Source organism: Falco biarmicus, chromosome 6 (genome assembly GCF_023638135.1).
Source record: "Falco biarmicus isolate bFalBia1 chromosome 6, bFalBia1.pri, whole genome shotgun sequence".
Classification (NCBI taxonomy): domain Eukaryota; kingdom Metazoa; phylum Chordata; class Aves; order Falconiformes; family Falconidae; genus Falco; species Falco biarmicus.
The window spans coordinates 15,580,684-15,608,418 of NC_079293.1; the positions used below are offsets into that span (position 1 = coordinate 15,580,684).

At 37.5% G+C, this 27,735-nt stretch overlaps 1 protein-coding gene across 1 annotated transcript in view; it reads left to right on the top strand.

Moving 5' to 3' along the window:
* EYS (eyes shut homolog) overlaps positions 1–27,735 on the top strand; it is an 872,029-nt gene that overhangs the window by 390,201 nt on the left and 454,093 nt on the right. The window contains exon 28 of the mRNA XM_056343434.1: positions 12,942–13,141. Coding sequence (XP_056199409.1) covers positions 12,942–13,141 — 200 coding nt within the window. The remainder of the gene's footprint in view (positions 1–12,941; positions 13,142–27,735) is intronic.

Here is a 27,735-nt window from a genome sequence, read left to right on the forward strand (position 1 = left end):
ACGATATTGCAAATCTTTATGATTATCAGCTGTTGCCAATGCTAATACAGAGTACCCTTGGGTAATATTTTCTCTAGCAGCATCCATGATTTACACATTCCTCCATTTTAAGAGAATGAGAGATTAAATGACCTGTAGACAACTGTATAAAATTGTGTTCAAAAGATAACCATATTTCATATGGAAGTGTTTGAAAATGCATAGATTAGAAATTCACAGAAAGAAACAATATACATGCACATTTGACAGGTAAGTCTGTCAGAGTGATGGCTTCATTTTTTAATATTCATTCTATTTGCATGCAGTGTGATTCCCAGATTAGAGTGTGCTGCAAGTGTCATATTTTTAAAGGCTCTATCACTGCATTCATCCTGCTCAGACATATATCGTGCCTCTGCAAGCCTTGCAGTGCTCAACAAGGCTTTGTGACTCTGTAGGGGTGGGCACATCTGGGTAATCTATATGGATATGCTCTGTAATTGTTTTGCTCTAGATTAACATCAGCCATTCCTTTGTTTAAAAAAATAATCAGGAAGTAATCCAGGTAAATATACTTGAGTATTTTCTTCACTTGAAGGTACATTTTTTTGTATTACGGTTTATGCAGCTGCACTGAGCGTAGGTGCCAAGGTTTTGTTTAGAGGGGGGTCTGCAGGGGTGGCCTCTGAGAGAAGGGGCCGGGGGCTGCCCCGTGCTGGACACAGCCTGTTCGAGTCAGCTCCAGCAGACCAGCCGCAGGACACAACTGAGCCCTGCAGCCAAGGTGGTGGCGCCTCTGTGGAAACATACTTTAAAAAGGGTAAAAAATGCTACCTAGCAGAGAGAGGAGGGAGGAAAAAATGTGAGAAATAACCTAGCAGACACCAAGGTCAGTGCAGAAGGAGGGGGGCAGTTGGTGCTTCAGGTGCCAGAGCAGAGGTTCCCCTGCAGTTGCTGGAGAGAATAGCAGGTAGAGCAGGGGTTTCCCTGTAGTCCATGGAGAGGGCCATGGCCCTGCAGATACCTGCCCTGCAGCCCGTGGAGGGCCCTGCCGCCCCATGTGGGTGTGCCCTGAAAGACCTGCAGCCCATGGAGAGTCCACACAGGTGCAGGCTCTGGGCAGGACCTGTGGAGGGAAGCCCATGCAGGAGCAGTCTCACCCTGCAAGACTGCAGCCTGTGGAGAGCACCCACGCTGGAGCAGTTGAAAAGCAGGTGAGGAGGAAGGAGCAGCAGAGAGGAGCTGTTACAAAGTGATCACGCTCCCCATTCCCCACCCACCCTGCACTGCTCAGAGTGAAAGAAGGAGGTAGAAGAGTTGGAGTGAGGTTGAGCCTGGGAAGAAGGGGGAAAGCGGTGGTGGTTTTAGGTTTTGTCTTTGTTTCTCACAAATCTGTTTCTAATTAGCAATAACTTAAATTAATTTTCTGCAAGTCAAGTCTGTTTTGCATGTGACAGTGTCCTTATCAACCCATGAGCTTTGTCATCTTATTTTCTTCCCTTGTCCTGTTGAGGAGGGGGAGCAAGAGAGTGGCTGGGTCGGCATTGCACAGACAGGGAAGGTCAGCAACTAAGTTGATTCAAATAACCTATTTAAAAATAAAATGTATTTATGTGTATATGTATATATCTCCTTAGACGTACTTGGATTTTTTTTATTTTTTGTCTTAGATTTTTATCATTCTCTACATGTGTTGCAGTATAGTTTGCGAGAAAATACACTTAAAGGCTTTATCAGGTTGTCTAATACTTTCAGAAAAAAAATAAGCACTTTATATCTTTATAGATATAGATTATAACTTTTGTTTATCTAATGCGGAGGATGGATATTGGAACGTCCCTGTGTACTACATTTTCATTGCTTTTTCATTTAAGGATTTCTTTTAGGAAAGAGTAAGAGAAAAAATACACGCACTATATGAATTAGTTGCAATACACAGGAATTCCTTTGACATTTGCATAATTTTGAAATTGTAAGATGAATTTATATAACTGAAAATTGATCTTTTGTCTCTGATATAGGTAGACACAGATAGATAAATATGGGCAGTGATCGTAATTATGGTTAGTAACAGACATTATTTCCTACTTTGGCTTTTTTTTTTGTTATGACTCATGAGTCATTGGCAGCTGTGCTTCTATGCTCAGCTAAGATTTTCTCGTGCTGTCAAAAAGGGAGCAAAAAGCATTTTGAGTCTTTACACAGGAGGATATTCAGCTTGTTGGTGCTTCTGCTTGTATCTGATAGAAAGCTGTGATCAGACTGAATCCTAGAATGACTTTATTTTGTCTGGTTTTACTGATCTTTTATCTCTGTTTTCATAGAAGACAGGAACAAGGGGGAAATTGGGAAAAACAGCTGATTTTCTATACAAAGACACCACAGCTGTTTCACATGTGAAGTCAACAATATTCTGCTAGTCCAAGCAAATAAGCAGTTATTCACCAGGACTTGCCAGATTGTACAAAAGACGAGACTTGACAGGAATATAATTGTGTGATTTGACTGGGAAGAACAGTAGGATTCAGCTTGCTTAACTTGAGGTGTCTTTGAGAAAGCTCATTGTCTATGCACTTACTATAGTCAGTGAAAATGTGGTGAATATTCAGTGAGATCTGGATAGCTTTTCAGCTAACTGTGAACTGGACATCTGCATTTCATTAGTGAGTCTAGACGCTACTGACTGTGGTGACTGGGTCTTAACAGATTATTATAGGTAAGCCAGAGAGTAGAATCCTCTCCCCAGAATTCTCTCTGTGTATGTGTAATATATATATGTATGAAAAACTTTGGTGAACATTCAAGGGCCTCAGATGAGCTGGATGCTCTTGGTTTTGCCTGTCTGGAACTTCTTCACACTTTGGAGTGTTTTTACTTATTGCTAGCTAAAGTGGGTTGAGTAAGGTAAGTAGTTTCTTGAAAGAAACTAAACTAGTGTAGGCTTGCAAAAAATAATGTGGCTTATGCTGAAGATGCAGATAGGTAAATCTAAGAGGAGGAGAGGGAGATACCTGCTTTATTCTGCAAAGCACAACATCATCTGTGTTTACCCATGCATAGGAAAATTTCTGTGTGCGTAATACTTCGGACCTTCTGGCTCTGACGTAGTAAGTTTAAGTAAGAGTGACTGAATCAGAGATTTTATTAAATGGAGAAGTAATAGAAAAATAGAGACTAGATATTGGAGAAGTAGAGAAATGGATGAGATCTACAAGAACGTTGCAGAGAAGTTTCACCTCCAAAGTGGTAAGCCCTCAAGACATTCCACCGATAGGCATATTTCTGATCTTTTACATAAGAAAAGCCTGTCAAGTGATACCACAATATGCTCTTGTATCAGTGATGCTGTAGCAACAGAAAGTATCTTAAAAACTGGGACTATTCAATTATTAGGTACATAGGTAACTGCATTTCTGACATCAAAGAAGCCTTGGATACAAGGTAACATCTGGAAAGGTTGTGGATCTCACAATATTTCTAGACCCGTTACTTCAGTATACTGGAATGGAGCCCATAATTGTGACCTGTGTTGGTAACCAGTAATAAAGGAAAGTGTAGGAGGGATGTTCCTGAGTTTATATATTCAGGCTGGGCAGGAAACTGAAGTCTAGGATAGGCATTTAGCTTTCTTTGAAAGTCTGCCAGTTCCACATGAGACCTGAGAGGCAGGCAGAGATTCAGTGCTAGCACTTGAGTAATATGGGGGTATAGACAAGAGCAATTCAAATGCATTTGAAAGTGGAAAAGCTTTTGGAATTGGAGGAACCTGTACAAGAATGGATTGCTCCTTTATCATCATGGTACTGAGCTATTGAATGGAGATTAAAATGGTTGTAGAGGAATCTTTAAACTAGATGCTTGGGAAATGCTGGCAAGTGTAGAAAAGCACTATTTAAGAATGGCAGATCTTAAAATCTGGACATGACTGATGTCCAGTGTGGCTCTGAAAAGACCAGCATCTGGTTCAAGAGGTGTTAATGACAGAGATGATGTCTATTAGTGACTATAATACAGCTGGTTTTATGACTGTAGCGTGAGAGAACGTGCCAAATAAATCCAGCAGATAGACATTCAATTTCAGTAAACTGTGTAAGAATGAGGTGCATTGTCAAATAACTTAAAAGGAGTAAGTTAAAACCACAAGGAACTTACAAGAAGACTAGGGGCTAATAAATAATATGTTAAAAGCCCAGGTAAAATGTGTGCTACAAGTCAAGAACACAAAGTGTTCCAAAGCCCCTGAATGACTTGAGAAGGAAACTAAAGGCTGCCACAGGGAAAATTTGGCTTTTTAACAAATGGAAAGAACAGAAGAGTCCATAAAACACATTAGTTCAAGTTTTGGCAAGAAGTTCAAAAAGCTAAAACACAAATTGAAAAGTGCCTGGTAAAGGATACTCTAAGGTATATAAAGCTCTTCACATCTATCAAAACCAGGAAGCCAAGTAGGGAACTGGTGGAATTACTTGATGACAAAGGTGTAAAATAGGCACTCAGACAGGGCAAGGTCATAGCAAGAGAAGCTCAGTGAATTGTTCGCATTTGAGGAATGCCAGAAGGACCTCACAGAACGGAGACGTGAAAAGGTGGTGGATAAACTGCAGTGTGAGATAATAATCTAGGGAAAAATAGCCCAGGACTTACCTACAGCTGAATTCTGAACTGTCAGTTACAATTCAGGAAAGAAGATTTGGTGCAATCATTGACAGTTTTCTGAAACTGTGGTCTTAATGTGCCATCACAGTGCAGAACAGGAGAAAAAAAATGCTGGGCATGATCAGGAAGAATACAGGTAACAAGACAGAGGGCATGTATTCAGTGGTGTGTAAAACACGAATGGGCTCACGTGTTGGGTACCGTACACAGCTCTAGAACTTGCATCTCAGGGATAATGTAGTAGAGTTAGAGAATCTACAAAGGGCAACAAGAAAGATATTAATTAGTTGCCTTGTAAGGAGAGATTTAAATGGCTGAAACTATTCTGTTTGAAAAGGAGAAAGCTGAGGGGAATGTAATTAAGGCTTAAAAAACTATGGCAGTGGTAGCTAAATGGAAAATTTCTTCATCAAATTCTGTAGTTAAAGAGTTGAGGGACATTATGAAAATAATCTGAGAAACATTTTTAAGAATTAAAAGTATTTGCTTTCGCAGGAAGCAAAGAACCTCTGCAGCTTGCTGCCACAGAAGGCTGGAGAGGCAGATGATCCCTTAGTAGGTTGAGAAAAATTAGGCAAGTCATGGACAACAGGTCCATAAATGAATGATAAATTAAACAGTCAGGGGAGTACTGTTTGTCATGTCTGGTTAGACAGTTCTACTTGCTGGAAGGATACATGGGACAAAGACTGTAGAAAATGTCAATGTTCACGTGATTTTCCTAAAGTGGCTTTCTCTCCCCCACTATTATAGACAGAATACCGGGCCAGATGGAGCACGGTTCTGATTCAGTATGTTCCTGCTCTGGTGTTGTGGTCTAAACAATAGATTTATTTTTATTATTTTTCTCTTCTCCTTTTGTTCGTAATCCAAAATTTAAAAGTTAAATATCCTGGTCTTGTTGAACTCACTTTGAATTGAATGACACAGGATAAAACCAACATTCTAAAATATGGAAATAAGTTTTCTCAGTTCATTCCACACAATGTTGCATGTATATTTAATCCAACAAATGAAAAAGCTTTGGGAAGTTACTAATTAAACAGTATAAATATGTGATAATATTAAAAAAATTACAGAAAAAAAGAGTAATCATTTTACTGGTTAGAAGGATACACTTTTTTATAGATTTGCTAAATATAAAATAGAATTAGACATCTGGAACATTCATATCAATTCTTAATTTAAATCTCTGACTTTTATACATGGTAGCAATACTATTGAGATTTATCCCAAAGTAAGAATGCACATCGAACTCCCATGACAATGGAAAAGTCCATAAAATCAAACCACACAGTTTAAACTTAAGTGCTTTTTTAAACTTAGCAAAGGAAACCTGGGCCTTTTGGTCTCTTAAAAAGCAGTTCTAATTACATCAGATGGTTGCACTCATGATAAATTAAAGAAATTAAACTGTAGTAAAGTATTTTTGAAAGGAACTGAAATGCATATACATAGTTTCCAACTAATGCACTGAACCATGTCTGTTTTGCATAACTATGGAATCTTATCAGAATGTTGAATTGTACTTTTCCTATGAAGTAATACTGCAAATTTAGACGTTTATTTACAACATTGATTTCCTTTCTGCCTGCTTTTTTTATTCTAATCCTGTGAACACATGGTTCTTGTTTGTCACAAAAAACTACACTTTTGACCTGAGAATAATTTTTCCCTTAGTCCTATCATTAAATGACTGGAAGCATGACTCTTGAAAGTATCTCTCTTCTTTGGTGCAGTATCTGTCTTTGAATTCCTTTCCTAACTCTTTCTTTTCAACTCCATATAATTCAAGTTTTAAATCTCTGTTTGGTTTTGCCTTCTGCAAGTCAGTGACTTTCACATGGAATCCAGTTTTCTCACAAATACCAGGATGCTTGCTTCTGCTCTCTGAATTGATGGTTAAGGCCACTATCTTTTTCTGCATCAAGTCTTCCCTTACAATTAATCACTTCATAGTTGCCTACAAAGAAATTAAATAGGGCTTTATATTGTAAGTATTCACAGGAGATTAGACTGTATAATGCACCACATACATAAAGTATGTCAAAAGATAGATTTGTAAATAGCTGATGCATATTTCTGGTGGATTTTTTTCCCCCTCATAGTGGATTTGCTTGAGTTATTTATGTTCAGAATTAGTCTACTTTTTAATTACCTTTTTTGATATAAAACAAAAATTGACTTAAAGTACATCTACAAACACATTTTTTTCCCTTGAATCTGTTTTATAGAAATATATTTTGAAGTGTTGTTAGAATTACATTTATGGTGGTTTTTATCTTAATAAGATTTTCCAAGGAGGACTAATGAAAAATAGTCCTTTGTGTAGAAAAAGGAAAACAAAATCCTACCTTCTAAAAGGCACTTCTAGATTTTGGTTAAAGGAACAGTGTTGAACTGACATTTTTTTTTAAATAGTGTATTTTCACTATTTGTATTAACTTTCTAAAACATGTCCTTTCATAATTATTTCGAGCTGTGGATTGTGACTTTGGAAATGATACAGTGCAATGAGTAGAAAGTTCAGATTTCTTGGGCAGATTGACCTCATTTCCAAAGACAGATGTCAGTATGGACCCACAGACTTGGATAAGGGAGCAGTATTGCCATGAGCAAAGTGCTGTGCCTTTCTAGGTCATTGCTAGGGTCCAGAACTTGGAGTGATTCCCTGCCAGAGGAACCAGTGGACTGTGTTGTGCCAGGTGGGCTCTCTTAAGGGATAGTCATCCCCTTCCTAGTACAAACAAGATTTACTACGCCGTGACATTCAGAGAACAAGAAATAACAAGTTATTGCACTCAAGTAAATGTAGTGGATCTTGTTTTGCATTTTTTGAACCAAGGATTCTTAACAAAGTCTACCCTTAAAACAGCTGTATAACTAGAAATCTTAATATTTTTTCACTTTTTTTTACTTTACTTTTAAATTGTCTTGCTATGCTAAGAAAATCTATGAGGACTTACATATACCATAACACTAATTTGGTAAAAATGAAGCCAGAAATTCACCATTCTGTTCTTCTGACAGAAGCCTGTATATTCGTTTCAGTTACAGCCCAATGGAAGCTAATACATTGAACTTATGTTTGCCTAAAGCATATTGAGTGTTCTGGAACTTCTTGTAGCAAATAGCTCACAGTGATTATTGCTTTTAATAGCTAGGAACAGTCCTGTACTCCCTGAATATGTCTAATAATCTTTAACCCACATATATTATTTGGTTTTGGCAGTATCATGTGAAAATGAGATACATGATGTAATAATGTATTTGAAATAAGAATCTATCCTAAAAATTCTGTTGGTTTTTTTTTTTAGATTTATCTTACTGTGAAACATTTGATCTAATACCTAAATCTTTGTGTATTCCCAGTTTTTCAACATCCTTTATAATAAACAGATTCTAGAACTTAGTAGAATATATCAGTTTCCCCTAGCCATAAAAAGAGGAATGATCACCTGGTAAGTGTAAGTCATGGTTCCCCTCTCTGAAAACTTAAGGGTAGCATTAGCAATTTTTTCCATAGCATTGCAATGGGAGTTCATGTTCATAGCTTGTCCTGTAACTTTCAGATCTTTTCCAAGGTCATTCCCTGTTAACAACACATTGCAAGCTCAAAGGATTCCTTGTTAGATCAAAATGGGAAAAGTATGCGCTTCACAGAAAAAAGCACTCAGGAAATAAAAGCCTGCTGAAAGGGAGCCCTCCTACTTTAAGGAGGTCAGATATAAGAAAAGTCATAGATATTTGGATGAGGATAAAGTGTGTCAGACTGGTGAAGTTGATAAAAACTCTATACAAATAATCAGAATTGTATACTTTCTGTTTTCTTAAGTAATTTATATCTAAGTGAGCTTACTGAAGCTGTTTGTGTTTTAAAACATGAGCTGGGGAGTATTGGTATGCTGTAAAGTGTGAGTGCTGGGTATCATTTACAGACGTGACGATGTGCGAGGAATGAGCAGAGCACCCCAACGGAAGTTAATAAAAGGCACTTACCTTTTTTTTGGGTTGGTTTTTTTTTTTTTTTTTTTTTTGGTGACAGTAGAATGAACAAACCCTTTTAGCGCAGGAAGAATCTGGCAACATGAGGCCTGAGTAGCAGCTCTTCTGGCCTGTTTTCCTTGGAGATGGATCACTATAGCCCTGATTTGTCTGAAGCTGCCTGGGAAGGGAACGAACTAGAAAACAGAAAGGGGAAAGAGAGAGGTCAATGATGGCCACAGAGAAATCTAGGCAATACAGCTCAGTTTGGACAGGTTACTTGCTCTGGTAACAGAAAAGAAAGTTTTACAGGCTATGAATAAAACAGGTGTGGTGAGATAAATTTGTCTGGCTGCCAGGCACCCACCCAGCTGCTCTTGCACTCCCCATGGTCAAGATCGGGGGAGGAAATAAGAAAAGCTTGTGAGTCAAGATAAGGACAGGGAGATTAGTCATGGTTGCCATTCATTGTCACAGGCCAAACAGACTCAGCTTGGGAACGATTAATTTACTGTCAACGAGAAACACACTTTTCTCCCAGCCTGCTGGGAAACATGCTGCTGTGCAGGCTTGTCTTCACGGGCTGCAGGTCATGCCAGGAGCCTGGTCCAGCATGGGTCTGCATGGGCTGCAGCTTCCTTCAGGGCACATCCACCTCCTCTGGCATGGTGTTCACATACGGCAGTGTGGGTATCTGCTCTCATGTGGTCCTCCATAGGCTGGGAGGAGCCAACCAGCTTCACAATAGTTATCACCAGGGGCTTCAGGGGAATCTCTGGTAGATGTTGCCTGGAGCACCACCTCCCCCTCCTTTTTTGACATTTGTGTCTGCAGGGGTGTTTTTCTACACTTTTTCATCACTCCTCCCTCTTAATGTTCTGCTGCACAATCTTTTTTACTCTTTCTTAAATACACTTTCCCAGAGGTGCCACCTTCTTGGCTGCTGGGGTCAGCTGTGCCCTTTGGTGGGTCCACTGAAGCCAACTGGAACTGTCCGTGTCCAGCACAGGGCACCTCCAGCCCCTCCTCACAGAGGCTGCCCCTGCAGCCCCCACCCCCGGCAACAAAACCTTGCCATGTAAAGCTATTTTAACAGGATTGCACCAGAAAGAGATCTGAATTATCTCAATTTATTTTCTTAAAGGAAGCAATCTGCAAGGCTTGAATAGTGTGTTACTGCTTGGGTGAGAGTGCGGGAGGCCTGTGAGGTCAGGCTGATGCTGAGCTGGGAGAAGCTCACACATAGAGCCTGTACAGGGCTGCAGGAGCAGGAAAGCCTTGTGTCTCCTGCGCACACCCCGAGTGAGCCAGAGAGGCCACAGTCAAAGGGCAAGATTTTCTGTGTTCTCAGAGGAGACTAAAAATGAAAGTATTGCTGGAAAGAAATAAAGAAATCTGAGGGGATAATAAAACAAGTGACGGAATAATAAAAAAAAGAGTACTCACTGTTTCTAGAAGGTCCTGAGAAATCAGAAAAAATGTCAGAGACAAAAGCTGTCACTGCCCCTCAGTCTTTCAGTGTCACGACTGCTCAGTGGTATGTGGAGATCTCGGCACTTCCTCTGCTTTCTAAATTAATATTTTGCCGAGAACCCCAACAAGGAAGCAAAAGTAACTTTGTGCTTTTTGGAGGGAGTTTCATTTTGTTATTTTGTTCTTTGTGTGTGTTTTTGTGTTTTTTTAAGCATTCATTGCGAGCAAATTGTTAGTAGAAGTTACACAAAGTTGTTATGGGAATAAATGTTGTAATGTAATGAAGTACTTGCTCTATGCACATAGATTTCATCTTCGAGTAGGTGACGCTGTGCATAGGTGTATTGGCAGTTTTGTTTAGGAGCCACTAGCTGCGTTAGCTACTCCTGATCCTAGTACATTCATACTTACTTCTTCACCTTCCATTGAAGCTTTTTAATTTATTTCTTGTCAGATGTGAATATTAAAATGATAGAAGTCCCACCTATAAGGTCCTTTTGTGCTGCCAGCGCGTTCAGTCAACTTGCAAATACCCTGTCTGCCAAAATGGAATACTGATCTCTGCCTACTTTGGTTGAATACACTGGTGTCCACTGTGGCATTTGGAATCTTAAGGCCGTGCATCATGGGTACCTTCTTCTCTCTATTACTGCAAAAGGCTATTCAAAAGAAGTGATGTCACACTAATGAAGGACAAATTTCTGAAGACAATTGCTCCTGCTTCCACAAGCATTCATTATTAGTTCAAGCTAAATATATTTAGAAAACAACATTCTAAAAAGCCTTATCAAAAGGGCTTGTGCAGAAAGGCGATGCATTCTTACTTCTTAAATACAGATTACTTTTCAACCTATCCTGTTTTGTGTTTTTTTTCTATATAGATAGATTTTAAAACTTTCAGTCAGACTTCGATGATTTCTGTTCCTCCTAATTATCAATGCTGACTTAAGAATTTCCCATGTTGTCATATTCAGATAGTTCTCCCCTCCGTAATAGTTTCCAGGTTACACCTGAATAACTGGTGTTGGGTCATGCGCTGAGAAACAAATTAGCAAACTGGCTTTCCAAAAATATTTTCAAGAGGGGTTTTGGTCTGTTTTTGATGATGTTGTTTTGGGTTTTTTAACAAGTATTTTAATCTATTATTTTGACACAACTAAGATGACAATGCAGCATGATTTTAGGTGAGGAAATAGCAGAGAATAGAGGAAGGAATTAAGAATGTCATAAGCCAGTGCCTGAAACATTCATAATCTAAAACGACTGGCAATTCTTAAGGAAGTTTTTTCCCCTTTGATTTCACTAGGAAGTGGAAGTCACTTACCTTTGGCTTCAGGTCTGGATTGCTGATCAAGGTCAGAGTGTACATTGCTGCTCTGTAACATGATCTACAGATTTTTAGTTGCCATAAAGGTTCCAACTTCAGGAATCGTGTGAGTGTATTGTATAGTGACTGTAACAGAGCTTCCCTTTTGCTCGCAGCACTGTATACCTCCTTTCTCCCAGAAATGGGACTGAGGAGAAGAGAGGAAAGAGAAAAATTAAACAGACAAACTGACAAACTGGCCTCATAATCAGTGAGGTACTGCAAAATACGTTACTTTCCTGCTACTGGCAAACATCTGATTCTAATGGCAAAAAATTGCAGTGACCCATATGTATCTGCAGATGAACAGCATTCAGTCTTCTAGCTTGGATTATTTGTCACCATTTAAACTTGGTATTTATTCTCAGTAACTGCCAAGCAAATATTGTGGATTTCTGTGAACAGAGCAAAGGACTGTTTCTAGAACCTAGACACAGATTTTTTGGCAGTCTGCGGAACTATCCCTATCTTCCTCTGGGATGTATAATTCAATTAGTTTATGTAATGCTCACTAATAAATCATCCTATATACACCCAGCTGGAGAGCTTATAGGAAAATAAGTTGTTTTCTTACAATTCCCCATTGATATCTGAATTTACATTCTGTCAAAGCAACTGCAGTACCTGCAGGAAATCTGAGTGCCCTTGGATAGCCTTAAAGAATTAAACCTTCTAAAGTTACAGGAGTGTGAGAGTAAATTTAAAATACTGGATTTAGCTAGACTGTTTTAGTGGCAGCAGCAAAATAAAACTCCTTTGGGATACAGGCAAAAACTAGGTTTCTGTGCTCAAGGGCAAAACCACATTTTTGGCACTGGCAATTGCACTAAATAAACTCTCCTGTAATTCTGGAGAAACATTCATTTGCTGCTACTTTGCATGGTTTGAATTTGATGACTTTCACATTAGCTTTGTTGGAGGTAATTGTTAGGTGAACACAAACATTTCTACATGTTTTTATTTGCAATATTATGTAGTAATTGGTAATAAGAAAGCATTTATCAGGAAGTACCGATAAAAGGCTTGTGTGCGTTGGTTAATAGAAGCGATTTTTTATTCTGTCCAAAATTGTCTTACTAATGTGGCTTTTTTCACTGCAATAGGCCCTACTATAAAAACTTAAAAGGAATAATAGTATAAACTGTGGCCCAAAAATATGCTTCAGAATTTTAATAAAAGAACCACGAGTGAGAAGCACATACTTATGGCTGTAAGACTGCTTATAAAAAATTATACTTGCATTTCTTCAAGACTGATTAGTAAGAACAAGCATAGTTTCAAGAGTGAATATGAATTGTTAACAAAGGATCTCTGTATAAACAAAAAATGCCCCAAATTAGAGACTGTTGTTTATCAGACAATAAAAAAAAAGTCCAAGATACTTTTTCTAACGTCCATATTCATTCTCTTGCACTTGCTGTTGAAATGAGTAAGTAATGCGTTTTAAGCTGTGTAGCCCATGTATTATTATTTCTCTCCTCAGGAATGTGAATCTGCTCCCTGCATTAATGGAGGTTCTTGTCAAGACGCAGTGAATGCATTTGTGTGTACTTGCCTGAGTGGGTACACTGGAAGGTTTTGTGAAGTTGATGTTGATGTTTGCAGTGAGCCTACGCTTAACTCAGTTCTCTGTTACAATGGAGGTGTATGCGTTGATGGACCTGGAAGATCTTTTCATTGCAGGTTAGTGTGAATACTGTCATATAACTGCTTTACTTAATACACATTGATTTGCTAAGATTTTAGGGCCATGTTGTTGCTAATGTGCAGTATGTGAACTCAATTGGATTTGATGCTCAATCTAGTGCTCAAAACTATTGTTGCCTTAAACCGTTTGCTGTTTAACTTCAGGACTTTTTATCTAGAAACTTACCTTCTAGTGCTTTTCAGAATTATATGTGGAAACTTCTAACGTAAACTGACCCTAAAAAGTTTAAAATCATTATGTTTATGGATATGCATGTACTCCTGTGTTGTGTACTCAAACAGAACATTAATAGGCAATCAAATTTAGATGACAGTTTTTACAATATGTGTGTACAGACATATCTCCAAAGAAATTTCCTATGATCCATCATCATCATCATTCTCTGACTGTTTAAAACTTCTGACTAAATACCTGTGGTATTATAGCTTATGTACTTGTAATGTAGTGAAACTCTTAAAATTAAGCTACTTTATACATTGTACACATTGTGCTCTACTACATCTAATAAACATATCAACTCACAATTATTATCTAAGTCCCTATTTGATTGCTACATTTGTAGAATTACTGAATGCTAAGAGAATATTTTATAAGCATACTTAAGAATGAATAATATTTAAGAATGTCTTCCCTATACAGTCATGTGTTAAATATCTAGATTTTAATTGATAGCCAAAATTGAAGCTCAAGCATAATAATTTTGCTTAACGAAACCCACCTGCTAATCTTAAGGCAAGAATGGTCATTCTTAGTTGTTTGTAATGATTCAATAGCTTTATAATATATTATAAGAAGTGAAACTAATTTCATTTCTTACAAAATGAAGATTAAGAAACAAATGTATTACTTCCAATCTGTGGCTCAGTTTCCACCTGCTGATCCTTTGTGTCCTTCTGTTAATAGTTAGGGAATTTCATTACTGAACAGTATTGAACAGGATTAAGAAGGCAAACATCCCATGGACATCCAGGAAATACTGTTGTAATTTAAGCAAACGTTTGCATTGATTGCTGGCATTGTTTTCCAGAATCTGAAATGATCGTCATATGTGATCAGTTTCTCTCCTGCAACTAAATGGTGAAGTTACAATAACTCTTGAGGCATACAAACATGTTAACACATAAAATCTCCAAATGAGATACAATAATTAGAGTCATGATCACAGAAACACAGAATATTTTGAGTTTGGAAGGGACCTTTAAAGATCATCTACTCCAACCCTGTGCCATGGGCCAGGGACATCTTTCACTGTATTATGTGCTCAAACCACCATCCAGCCGCGCCTTGAACACTTCCAGGGATGGGGTATCCATAACTTCCTGGGCAACCTGCTCCAGTGTCTCACCACTCTCACAGCAAAGAATTTCTTCCTAAAATCTAATGTAAATCTACACTCTTTCAGTTTAAAAACATTGCCCTTGTCACTACAAGCCCTGGTAAAAAGTCTTTCTCCTTCTTTCTTATAAGCCACCTTTATATATTGAAAGGCCACTATAAGGTCTTCCCGGAGCCCTCTCTTCTCCAGGCTAATCACCCCCAACTCTCTCAGCCTTTCCTCATAGGAGAGGTGTTCCAGTCCTGTGATCGTACTCAGTACCCTTTCCTGGACCTGGCTGAACTGGTTCATGCCTTTCTTGTGCTGGGGACCTTAGATCTGGATGCAGTACTCCAGGTGGATTCTCACAAGAGCAGAGTAGAAGGGGAGAATCACTCCTTGACCTTTGACCTGCTGTGGCCACACTTCTTGTTATGCATCCCAGGAAACAATTGACTTCATGGGCTGCGAAAGCACATTTTTGGCTCACATCATGGTTTTTTATCTACCAATATCCCCAAGTCTTTTTCTCCTCAGGGCTGCTTCCAATCCCTTTGTCCGCAGCCTGTATTGATACCAAGAGTTTCTCCAAGCCAGGGGCAGGACCTTCCACTTGGCCTTGTTGAACTTAATGAGATTTGCATGGACCCACTCTGAGCCTGCTGGGGTGCCTCTGGATGATATCCCTTCTCTCAAGCAAATCAGCTGCAGCACTCAGCTTGGTATGATCTGCAAACTTGCTGAGGGTGCACTCATCCCACTATCTGTGTCAGTGATGAAGATATGAAAGAGTATTGGTCCCATGAGAGCTCAAATATATTACGGTTTAGATTAAACCTTTCATTGAATGCTAAAATAATTCACATTAGCTTACTTCTGCAGTGGGCTGCTACCTGCACAAAGACTGTTTCTGTGGCTCACATGTTTGGTAATTTGTTTAGGCCCTGTTGTTTTATCAGCAGTCTGAAAAATCCAATTTTCTGCATTATCCACTTCTTCTTTCCCAGCTTGTGTTCACTCTAGCCTCCTTTTTTCAAGTTTTAGGTGCTGCAGCATCCTTTCTTTTTTCACAAATTAATCTTCTGAATTAAATTAAATTACTTTCCCCCTTCTTCTCGGGAACTTATTCCAAACAGTGTGAGGGTAGCTACCTTGCACTTGCTTCTGATTCCAGCATTGGCCATCAGGAGGAGCTGTTGATGGAATCAGTGTCAGGAAAATTGCAAACAGTTAAAATCAGGATTTTTAGTGTTGCCAAGATCACAAAGGTTTCCATGCGTCATGTAAGACTACAGTAAAGCAAGCTGATGTCGGATATAGTTGTGATCCTGCAAAAAGAAGTGCCATATTTGAAACAAATTTCTTCTGAGGGTGTCCAGGGAAAGGACTTTTTTTCAGCTGATTACCTCTTTTACATTGAAGTGCTTCAAAAGACAGACATAACTCCCTTTCTTACCCTTCAGCAGCTGTTTCCATTCCAAGTAATGTGTACAAGTGCAAGTAAGAAACATAAAAAGATCATGAAGTTGTGTTTACTCCTGTACTGTGAACATTATGATGTGAACCCTACTCCTCTACCATTCCCTCCGCTTGCTTTAAGCAGTCTGAACAAAACTCATGTACAGACTGGAGAATAGGACTGATATGGAGGAAGAAAAAGCAGAATAACTGAAGAATAAGGAAGGAAAAAATAGCTCCTACTATAGCAAAATGCCACAAACATCAAAAACAATAAGGAGTTTTAATGCCTGTTGCACACTTGCTGTGGAATGGGTGGGAGGAAAGACAAAAATCCAGTACCGTTTGGAGTGTTCTTGTTTTAGGGATCTGGCGTAGGATGTTTGAATTATTGTGGTGGTGAAACTGGAAATAGCAAGTAACAAAAAGTGTCCAGTAATCGGTGTCAGGCTTGCTTAACTGTGGGCAGCACTGCCAGCTTCAGCTATGATGTGTGTGATATTTTACCCAGTAGTATAGTGGATGGTTTAACTTTTCTTGAATTATGTGTGAATCAATTACATGAACAACCCTGCAGGCTTCTTCCTGAAATTAGTATGAAAAATACCCTTTGGGATAGCCCTTGAATTGTGTGTTATCTGCGGTACCTTTCTGTCTTCAAACCCTTGGTTTAAAATTAAAACAACTCATTGGAAATGAGAGGGGTGCTGGGAGTTGTAATTCAGTTCTATCCTGGGCAGACTGCCACAGGAATCAGGGCTTCAGGAAACAGTTTACTATCTGAAAGGATGCCCACCTACCTTCCTTTGTATTTCAGTCTTCTTAATTGAAGTAACTGGCTGCTGCAACAACAAACACTATATAAATTAGCAAATTATTAATAAAGCTATCATTGGGCTCAGGGGGACTTTCAAAAGACCGTTCAACCCAACCTACATATGGTTGATACAATGAGTATGTAATAGGAATTCTGAAGCCCTTTCATAGTATTTTCCAAGTATTTTGAGGAAGATAAACGGGTCCACATAAAATGCTCAGATTTTTTTCTTTCTATTTGATCCACAGTTGGTTCATTGTCACTTTTGCATCTCTTGGTCCCAGACCATTCAGTATGTTTGTCTTGGGATTTAAAAAAATAAAAATAAAAAGATAATTTTAAAAACCCTTTCCTCCCCGCTCAGGTTTGTATTGAACCTTTTTCAAACGTACATTTCAGGTACTTCCTGCTGATTAGGTTCAGAAGTCATACTATCTTGAGAGAGATTATCTGTGCAGTACTTTCAGTCTGATCAGGTGAAAACAATGTCAATAATCTTATGACAGGCCTTGACTTAGATTAAGTTCTTGAATATTATAGCTTCATTGTATTTTTTCAGCACATGATAGCATATCTGGGTTTTAAAATGTTTTTGTTAGAGAAAACAGAGGTAATTTTGGTGTTATTTTGTCTGTCATTATCTACTCCAAGTAATCTTTTTTTCAGAATTTAAATGCATTTAGTGGTATAAGATAATGTTGTTGGTTTTGGAAATGTGTAGGGTCACAAGAAAGTTTAATCCTAACCTTGATTCATGAAGGGAGACTGGTGCTTTTTAAATCTGCTTTTTTGATTATATTTGACTACATTATTTGGTTGAGAACTGAAGCTTGTTTCAGAGCACCTTCCAGAGATTAATTTATACTCACAAGACAATTCCATGGGCTTGATTTTTGTATTCCAAGGGCAGGTAAGAGTGTTTTATCTACAAAGTACCTGATCAACAGAATGCCTGGGGTTTTCTTCTAGCTCATGATACTTCAGTAAGAAAGAATTCTAAAATAAGAATCTGTTGTTCTACATTTCCTCCAAATAAAGTGTGGTTATTTTAAAATGTTTTTTATGATATCTACCACTTCTTCTTATTTGTGACTCTGAACTGATTGTAATTAATGCAGTAAGTAGTGAAAGGCTGGATACTGCGCTTCATAATCCCACATGTACATGAGAAGAGGTCGAAGGGCCTTTGACTCATATTTTACTAAGAATTCACTAGCATTTCTAAAATAATATAACCTAAATAATTACTTGAATACTAAGTTAAAGGGCCAAACAATGTTATCAAAAGCAATCATAGTAGTAGTACATGTACACATCAGCTAGTATCCTTGGAACATCTTGTTGAAATGTTTAAAATATACCACTTTTGGACATCTTCAAGTAGTAGAAATTATGCTGGAAAAAACATATAATTTAGTCTCACTTTCATAAGAATAAAGGACTAGAATTATGATGGAGTATATCATATTAAATTGAATTCAAGTATCAATGAAAAGATATCCACAAAACCTCTAAGCAACTGAGAATTTTTGCTTCCTTGGGATTCTTCATGTGCCATTTGGCACTCAGAAAAGCCTTTTGCTTATATATTTTCATTATTTAACACTTTTCTTGCCACAGTTGGAGTGCATGTAGAACATATAATTAAAAACAAGTCACTCCTACAGTCTTGTTCTTGTGCTGCTCTAGGAACAGCTGGTAAAAATAAACTAAGATCAGTACATTCATATTCTGGTATTCTGCTGCTAAGGAAGCAAAGTTTAGATTTTAAAATATCTTGTTCCCAGTTCCCTTCTATTTTAATTTGCTTAGTATGTGTGAGCAAGTTGTCCCACTGGAGCCACCAGCACTCGTAATTAGGTAGAGCCTCTGCAGGAACCCAGGAAAATGATTAAAACAATTTGAGAGTGGAGATGCTTTAGGAGCAGAAAACTGGACTTGGAATGTAGCTCTGGCATGCAGACTGCACATAAGAAACTATAAAGTAGAATGGTTTGTCTTCAAGCATGTATAAGGTGAGCGATATATTGGTAGCATGAAGCAGGTAGTTATGGGGGGAACACAGAGGTGCGGTCTTGTAGGGCAGCCTAGGCAACTGTATCCAAAAAAGCTGCTATTTAATTCTGTCATGTTATGCAAAAGGAGCTGATCTGTATGATTTTGAAGAATCAAAGTTGTTTAGGGTTTGATAAGTGACAGTCATGTATTTAAATTGAAAGCTATTGCAGATTACAAATCAAACAAAATATAGTTTGTTCTTGAAGAAATGCCACTTAACATGGGTGCAGCCATATTTTTGGGCTTTTTAATTTATTTTGGTTCCATAAGAAATTGTCCTTAGCAAATTGTAATAATCTAGTGTGAAGCTGACAAATGCATCAGTTGCTGTGATGATGGAGTCCACCTTGAAAAAATAAGATGGAAATTTGGCTAGCATCATTGGTAGAAAATGCTATGAATGCTTCCAGCTGTTGCTGCCAAGAATATATATTGCATTATCATTTTCCCTGTGACTTCCTAGTCAATTAGATGACAAAACAAAACGTGATGCCACCATATATAAGAAACTGTCTTTTTGAAATGTCATTTATTAATACTGTACTGTACATTCAGTCATTCATCCCAAAGGAAACAGAACTATTCTTTGAAGCAGTTCAAGTCAACTGTACCTCCAGGCAATACTCAAAAGGTTTGGTATTTCAGCAGGCTTAAAGAGTGGAGTATTTGCACAGCTATGTACCCCCATCAACCCAAAGAATGATTTAATGGTAAAGCATTCTCTTCTGAGAATCACTCAGGTCTTATGTGCCAAGTAACAGAAAACACATGCTTTTGTTGAAGATTCTTAACTGAAAAGCTTAATTTCATTAGCTGTTCATAGACCACTTGCAAGGTCTGACCAAAGTTACAGAGTACACATTACACGGAACTATGTATCTAAATTTCTCAGAGCACTGAGATAAATGTAAGAAGGTAATTTTATCTTACAATAACGAGTGACTCTAATTTGCTGTAATTTCAGAATCTCTTAAAACAAGCAAGTTACAAAACAGTAAGTTCTCACTTTCGTATGTGCTATGAAAATGTATTCAGTGCTCTCTCTATCTCCTCTGTGTGAAAAGGGATGCCCCTCTATTTATATGTAGAAAAACGCACTGGTTCTGCATAACTTGCTGATTTCATAATTTACTGCTTAGTTGATTACATTTGGTGAAGCATGAACATTTTAGGGTTTGTACTGTGCGTACGTAGGTTACATGAAAATACAAGAACGGATGTACAGGTTAGAGCCATCTAACCCTGTATGCCATTTCCAACAGCAGCCATAAGTGGATTTCCAGGAAACAATATGAAAAGTGCATGCATAGTATTTGTCCTCCAGTACTGTCCCACGCTCCCTCAAACAAGGGTGTTCTGAGCATGTTGTGGTTTGTTCAGTGGAGATCAGTGAGTCTCAGAGTACTTACACACTCTTCCCTTTAACCTATATAAACTTCTCTGAGGAGGGGGCTTTGACTAGGCTGTCTGCAGAGGTCCCTGCCAGCATCAGCTGTTCTGTGACTACCCTTCAGCAGGCAGACCCACAGGTCTAGCCTATTGCATGAAAAAATGCCTCCCTTAAGCACTGTTCCTGCTAGCTTTATTTCATGTTCCCTAATACTGCTGTGGAAAAGGAGAATGAGAAGCTGATTCCAAGCCTTCCTTTCCTTGCTTTTGTGGGCTGCTGCCATATTGGCCCATGCTCCTTCCTTTCCAGGCTAAAGATTTCTGGCTTTCCCTGTCCTTCCTCCTTCAAAAGCCATCCCAAACTTCTGGTCATTCTTGTTGCCCTTTTCCAGTGCTTTTTATTTTGTCTTTCCTGACATGAGGGGACAAGAAATACACACAGTATCCAAGTTATGGGCCACTCTGTGATTTATACAGTGGCATAATGTTTTCTTTCTCTTCTGATCCTCCCGTAATAACAACAAACAGAATTTCATTGATGCTGGGAGGAGAGGAAACACAGGTGTTTCAGTTTTATTAAGTTGGCTGATCACTGAACCATGGAGAATAATTAGATAACGGCATACTAATATGTTCGTATATCACTCCATGTATAATAGTTTATCTATAAATATACATATACACATGATTTTTTAATTACATTGCACTTCTTTATTTGTCAAAATCCCATTCTTCCTTTTAGAGAAGTAAGAATAGGTTGTTCTGTTAATGACAAGTTCTAACCATTTATTCTATTTTATAATGACAAATGCTTTTCTCCGTGTGAAAAATACCAACTGTAATACTATCAAAAGAAATAGTATAATATAAACGCATATGATGTCCTGTATTTTTCTTACTTTCTAGATATATAGTAAAATTTTTAATTATATGTGTTACAAGCTTATAAGGGAAAAAAGAACAAGTACATAATAGTCTTTATTTGCTACATGGTAATATACAGTAAATTAATTTAAACTGCATATGCTGTAACTCTTAACATATCTCTACACTTTCAACCAAGAACTGTGATCATAAAAATGCTAATAATGTAGTTTAAAAAAGTAGTTCTCCAAGTTAATTATAATTCTGAACCACTTTATAAATATTTTTTAGAGATCTTTTTGAGAAAAAAGCTTTGGTACTTACAGATTGCATACTTTCTAATAAGTTTTGATTAATATATTGCTTATTAGTCCCTTGGTTCTTCAGATTGGATCAAATTGATGTGTTGTTCTCTTTATATGATATTGCATGACTGGTAAAGGAGCATATCCTAGCTGTGAAGAGGCAACACATCCATTTCAGAGGGGTTTCTCCTATACTAGCAAATTTACCAGAAAGTCAAGATCACAAATATGGAATGAGTATTTGAAACAAACAAATAATGTATCTAAAGATGTTTAACGTATGCAATATGCCTGATGGAACAGCTGTGTCCCCTCGTGCTTCTGGGCAAAAGTAGAGAAAAGTTATTATTCTGTCATTCAATTGGATATCTACATTGATACTCAAATATCATATCAAATAATTTTGAACACCTACAGAGGCATTTTGCCATTTAAATATCAATGTAGAAATAGGAAACATTGAAAATGGTAAGTGGCTGCAAAAGAAGTGCATGAAGAAAGGCAAGGCGTAACAAGAAATGCATCCCAAACATGGCTACTTTTTTTTCTTTTTTTCTAATAGATGCATATTCTGTCTTGTCACATTTTTCTTTAGTGATATTTACAACGGTAGTACTGCATCTAGTGAAAATTACCCACTCTCCTTACCATTTTCAAGTTCTAAAATTCAACAGTAAAGTGCAATCTGCTATAGAATTAGCATTGTCTACAAAAATACAGACAACAGTGTCTGGAAATGAGGCACTAAAAACTAGTAGGAAAAAAACACACCCAAAAGCAAAACACAAATCTAGTACAAATCACCCAGCTGCCCAGTCTCAGAATAAAACATTTTAAAGCTCATATCTGAATGGCTATTGCCAATTGTTATATTCTGTTTTTTTAAGCAAACATTTTAAAAATTCATTGCCTGAAAAGACACAGGATGCCTCTACCCTATGTATGTATTGTTTTGGGGTTTTGTTTTTCTAGCCAAGTTGTTTTCTGACTTCATGAAACAGAAGCCAAACGAGAATACCTACTGGGAATCATGTTCACATCCCCATTATACAAGATGCAGTGACTGAACAGTTGGGAATGTGTCTGTAACAGAAAATTTCTTCTAGCCACGCACAGAGAATATTTAATTCAATGTTACCCAAAACATGCATACCCAAATAAAATCCAGCACCTGGAATAAGATTTAAAATTTCACAGTGCTTTAAAGTGTAATGTGCTGCTTATCTATTCAGAATTCCATATCGAATACCAAAGCATACCATACAAGTGATTCAAACATGCATCACCTTTGATATTTTTGCTGTTACTGTCTTCAAAACTCTGTGATTTTTTTTGATTTTTTCCTTTTTTCTTTCTAAAAAAGTGGTGCTTTTAGGCATGGTGTAGTGGTGGGCTTGGCAGTCCTGGATTAACGGTTGGACTTGATGATCTTAAAGGTCTTTTCCAACCTGAATGATTCTGTGATAAAATATTCTGAGTGCATGTATACAAACAGCACACATTGCTAACAGTGACTTTGCCTTTTTATAGTGATTGTTGACGAAACCAGCAATAAATCAAATCTATCATAGATGTTAAATCATTTTAAAAAGATTTCTCTATTTGGTTGTATTAAATTAACAAGTCATATAATGTGGTAGTTGAGACTGTTTAATATGTTATTGTTTAAAATCCTTTCTTCATGGTTTTGCAGAGTTCCAGCCTACTGGCATTTTGCAAACGTAAGAAATGTTACGAACTTGTATCTTGAGTGACAATCCACAAGTTAAAAAAAAAGGGCTATGTTTCATTTGAAAACTTCTAGCTCAGGCAGGAAGACATAGTTTCCTAGAAATGCTTGAGGGTATTTTTTGAATAATTAAATGGATGTGCTCAATTTTTTACAGTACAAAATAGTCACAGGAAGTATAAAAAACCAAGGGGAAATATTATTTCTTTCTTTAAAATAAATGTAGAAGTATTAGCATTTCAGCTTGTCTATATAAGAAAGGCTTTTTCAAAACTGCATTCACTTGTCCATAAACTTTGGTCAAACAGAGAATTTGAAGGACAGTATCTTTCAAGTCATTGTATGAAACAACAGAATTTCCACACGGTTTGTTTGATTGTTTGATTGATAGTATTTAAAGGGCATTTATTGGAAAAGTTGCAGTGTAGCTTATGGCTGTTTGATGTTATACCCTGCATGTAAAAAGTGAGGAAATAAAGTAGGTCTCGAAAAAATGAGACTTCACTGTAACTATTTTTAGCACAAACTGTTTCATGTTGTCATTCAGATGTACAGATTGTTACTTTTTAGAGAATGGCATGAGAAAGGGCAAGGGCAGGGAAAGGGAAAAGAAAGGGAAAGGAAGGCATTATTCAGGTAAATGGTCATTTTTGAAGCCCATAATAATATTTTTTTTTTCCATCTAAGTTCAGCATTGAAAATAGGCATTTCAGAATTAGTCTCCAGGGGAGCCATACAATTTCTGACAAGTGCATGTGTGTGCCAGCATGCATGAATGTGGTTAGTTGCTACCTTTGAATTTGACTCTGTATTTATAAATAAGCATAAATAAGTAAATCTTACAGAGTAATAGTGCCAGGAAGATATTTTTTTTACCATAACAACCTTCTGTAATTTCAACTACTAGTTATATTTACTCATATTTAAAAATGTATATAAAGTATTCTCTTCTATGCCTGGATGAGACGTACAGTGTAATATATTAGAATTTCTCTAAAGTGTCATGAACTGTGTATATTAATGCAAATAGAATTAAATATTCTTTTGGTACATGGTTTTACCTTAAATACTTCATTATTTTCTGAAGGTTTCACGCTGAAATTCTAAATTTCAGTTGTGTAGGACATAGCTAAAGAATGAAAACTCCACCAAGTTTTCATTCATCTGCATTGGAGAATTGGTGCTTTTTCCTAGGAGCTAATCCCAGTGGGATAACTTTTTCCCTTCACAAGCTACTGCAGTGTAGTACCAGGTAATGACTGCCATGGTCCCATAAACAGACTCTTTTTTTTTTTTCCAACTGTGTACACTTGATTTACTTCATAAAGAAGTAACCTTATCTTAGGAAGTACTAATGCTAGAAACAAGTCAAATAGGTATTGTAAAATAATCTTCCTCACCTGTTAAGCATTGCTGTAAAACTTTTGTTTGCATTTTTGGTGTAATTTTCAATAACTGTTTGTCTAATGTTGACACATAGTTCTTTGTTCTCATTATTAATGTTAGAGAATTGAGGCAGAGAAAATGGAACATAGGAACTGCTGTTTAATGTCAGACCTCAGCTTTGTCTTGTCCTCTGTCTGGCCTTGCACTGTAACCAGACTTCAGAGGCATGCCTGAAGAACTCGACAGAAAGACATCTTTTTTTTCCCCACCTCTTCATCTGCTACCACATGTAGATCTCAGCTTAATTGGTCAGAGGCAATGATTGCCCTGAAACATATGTTTAAGATCCTTCCCAAAGGTTGTTTTTAAACACTTTTTTCATTAAACGTCTGTACTTCAGTATCCCATAACATTTCCAAGCCCTTCCAAGCTTTCCTTCACATGTCTACCATTAAAAATTGCTCATCTGTCAAAAATATGATCTGTAATAGTGTTGTTTAAGTCATGTATATTGCTGTATATTTCTCCATTTTTTGATTTCTTCCAGAACCCAGTTTTCCTAAAACAAGTATTTGTCATTCTGGTAAGTGGCTCCTGAGACACTGTTTCCTGCAAGATTGTAGGTGCTCTGAAAAAGCGGACGTCTGAAAGGTCCACTTCTGAAAATTTCTGCTTCCTGTTTTGTAAATAGTCACTGGCATTTACTAGAAGAGTAAAATCTATTATTTGACTATATTTGATATTTTTTTTCATCAGCAGAGAGGTGCTTCCTATTTTTATCTCTTCCAGCTATTTAGTAGTGTTTGATGGAAGGCTTAGAAAGGGTTAAGGACTTTTTTTATTTAAGTTTAAGCCAGTTTTCTGTCCCACTTTTGCTTTTATACTAGTAACAACTTCATTTTCTGTTAATGTTTTGTAAAACTCAACAGTTTTCAATATCTGCAGCTGGCTAGATTCAGAAATTAAGATGGGACTCTAGGTACTACATTGGCAATGCAAACACTAAAGTCATCTTAGTATGATAAACTTTTTAAAACCCAGGATGATAATGAAGCTTGTGCAATGCCTTAATTGTATCAGTTGAAGTAGCTTCTCTAGGGAGGTGGCATGCACTGGGGAAAAAATGAGCAGCATCTGTTTTTCACTCTAGGTCTTGCCAGGTTTGGAAAACTGAATCAGTTTTAACGGAAAAGTTAAATTTATAGATTATTGATGTGCAGTCCCAGCAATCTACAGGATTGTTTCCTGGAACTCTTTCCAATGGCATGTCTACCTGACATGATACATTAGACACTGTTTAGGATTTTTCTGGTACAAGCTGGCTCAATGATAAAATAAGAATTGGATGGTGTGGAAAATTAGACAGTGGTAGAAATTCAGTGTTCTATGAAAAGCAGTATAGTTTTGCAACTATTTTTCTTTTCACTTGTTTTGAAGAAGGGCAGATTTTCCATTTTTATTCATAATCTTAGCAAAATGAATAGACTATCTCATACTGTCCCTGTGTGCTGGCAGATGAGCCAGCAGAGAAGATGACCAGCTTGGCTGAACAGAGGGTATTGGCTGGAACTAAGAAAAAAAAAAAAAAGAGTATTTACGACCCTTGGAAGAAGGGGCAGGCAACTCTGGAGGACTACAATGATGTCATGAGGTTATGCAGGGAGAAAATTGGAAGGGCCAAAGCCTAACTAGAACTGAAGCTGGCTACTGCCATAAAAAAGCCATAAAAAATGTTTCTATAAAGACATGAAGTTGCTGCAAGGCAGCTCTTCCAGAAGCACGCACTTAGTCTTGATGTCTCCTTGTCCACCTTTTGAGTCTTCTCCCGGCTGCCTCCAACAGCTAGCATGCATAACATTACAGACCTTGTAGAACCTAGAAAGGTTTCATTTCCCACAGGATAAGACTGAGTTGGATCACCATTAAGAATCTGTAGGTGTTTTGTCTGGATGGAGTGGTAACATCAGCAACATTAACTTTAGCAGTTCAGGCCCAAACAGCCACACCTACAGTGGACTGCCAATCAGTAGGAGAGATCAGATAATAGCACCATACCACCTTAGCCGATTACTGCTGTAATTGTTATACAACCAAACTGAGAGAAATGGAATAGGCTATGTAGTGTTTTAGTGGTCCCCAATTTATATTCTTCTCACTGAACTTGTTGTTTAATTAGAGCTGTGTGAATAGAGTACAGTATACCAAGCATAAGTAGCTAAATTACCATTTGCTGCTGCTATGTCTTCTCTTTTTCCTCTTTTTCTGATGTACAGTACAGAAACAAAAGGCCTAAAAGTAAAAAACCAATGCTTTCTAATTTTGAGGGCTTTTGGGGTAGTAAGTTGAGTATGTGACTGACTGATATAGAACAATAGCCACCTTTGGGGACAGGATCTAAATACCTTTCCAGGTTGTATCCTCAGTAATGGAAGTTATGTCGAAGATGACAATACCCAGTTAAATCTGTTGTTCTGAGTATTATGCTGACAGTTCATTTGGTTTTGTTTCCTGTCTGTGGAAACTTTCTGAGAAACAATGACAGAATTTGCAGTGATTATACTGTTTTTTCACTTTGTTTTGAGGGAGAAGCTTGAGTGTTTCTACCTGAAAAAAAAGTCATTCTTAACGACACAGGCAGACTTCTTTGTTGCCTCATTGTAGCAGGTGTGCAAAATTAGAAACTGAAGTAAAAAAAAGACAAGCCCAGACCACTAATAAGATAAGTGTGTTAAGGGATGCTTCCAGTATGAGTCCTTTCAGAGGCCTGAAGCAGCATGTGTTGCACGTTGCTGAGATTATTCGGAAATTGAGAGCAAAGCTGAATGCATGACCTGTTTTCAAATGAGAGTGAATGCTGCTCCTGGTAGCTCAGCATGATATTTTCTTTACACTCAGAGCCAACTGCTTCAAAACAATAAAGCAAATCCTCTCCAGGCCGCATCTGTCCTTCAAATAGGAGAGCAACAATAGCTGGCTGTGAGTGGAAGAATACTGCCTTTTCTTTTAGTATATAATTTCAGACATCTCCTTTTCTTATGATTCATACAGTAAAATCCTATTCCATGATGAAAACTAGCATCAGCAGTATTTATATATATATGTATTTCTAAACACATACATATATATGTATATACACTCTTTTATTATGAAATAAGGTCTTATCTGGAGAAATAAAAAAAATCAAAATCCAAATTAACAGTACTAAATACTGCATATACTGAGTTTAAGATGTATACTTTAAATTATTA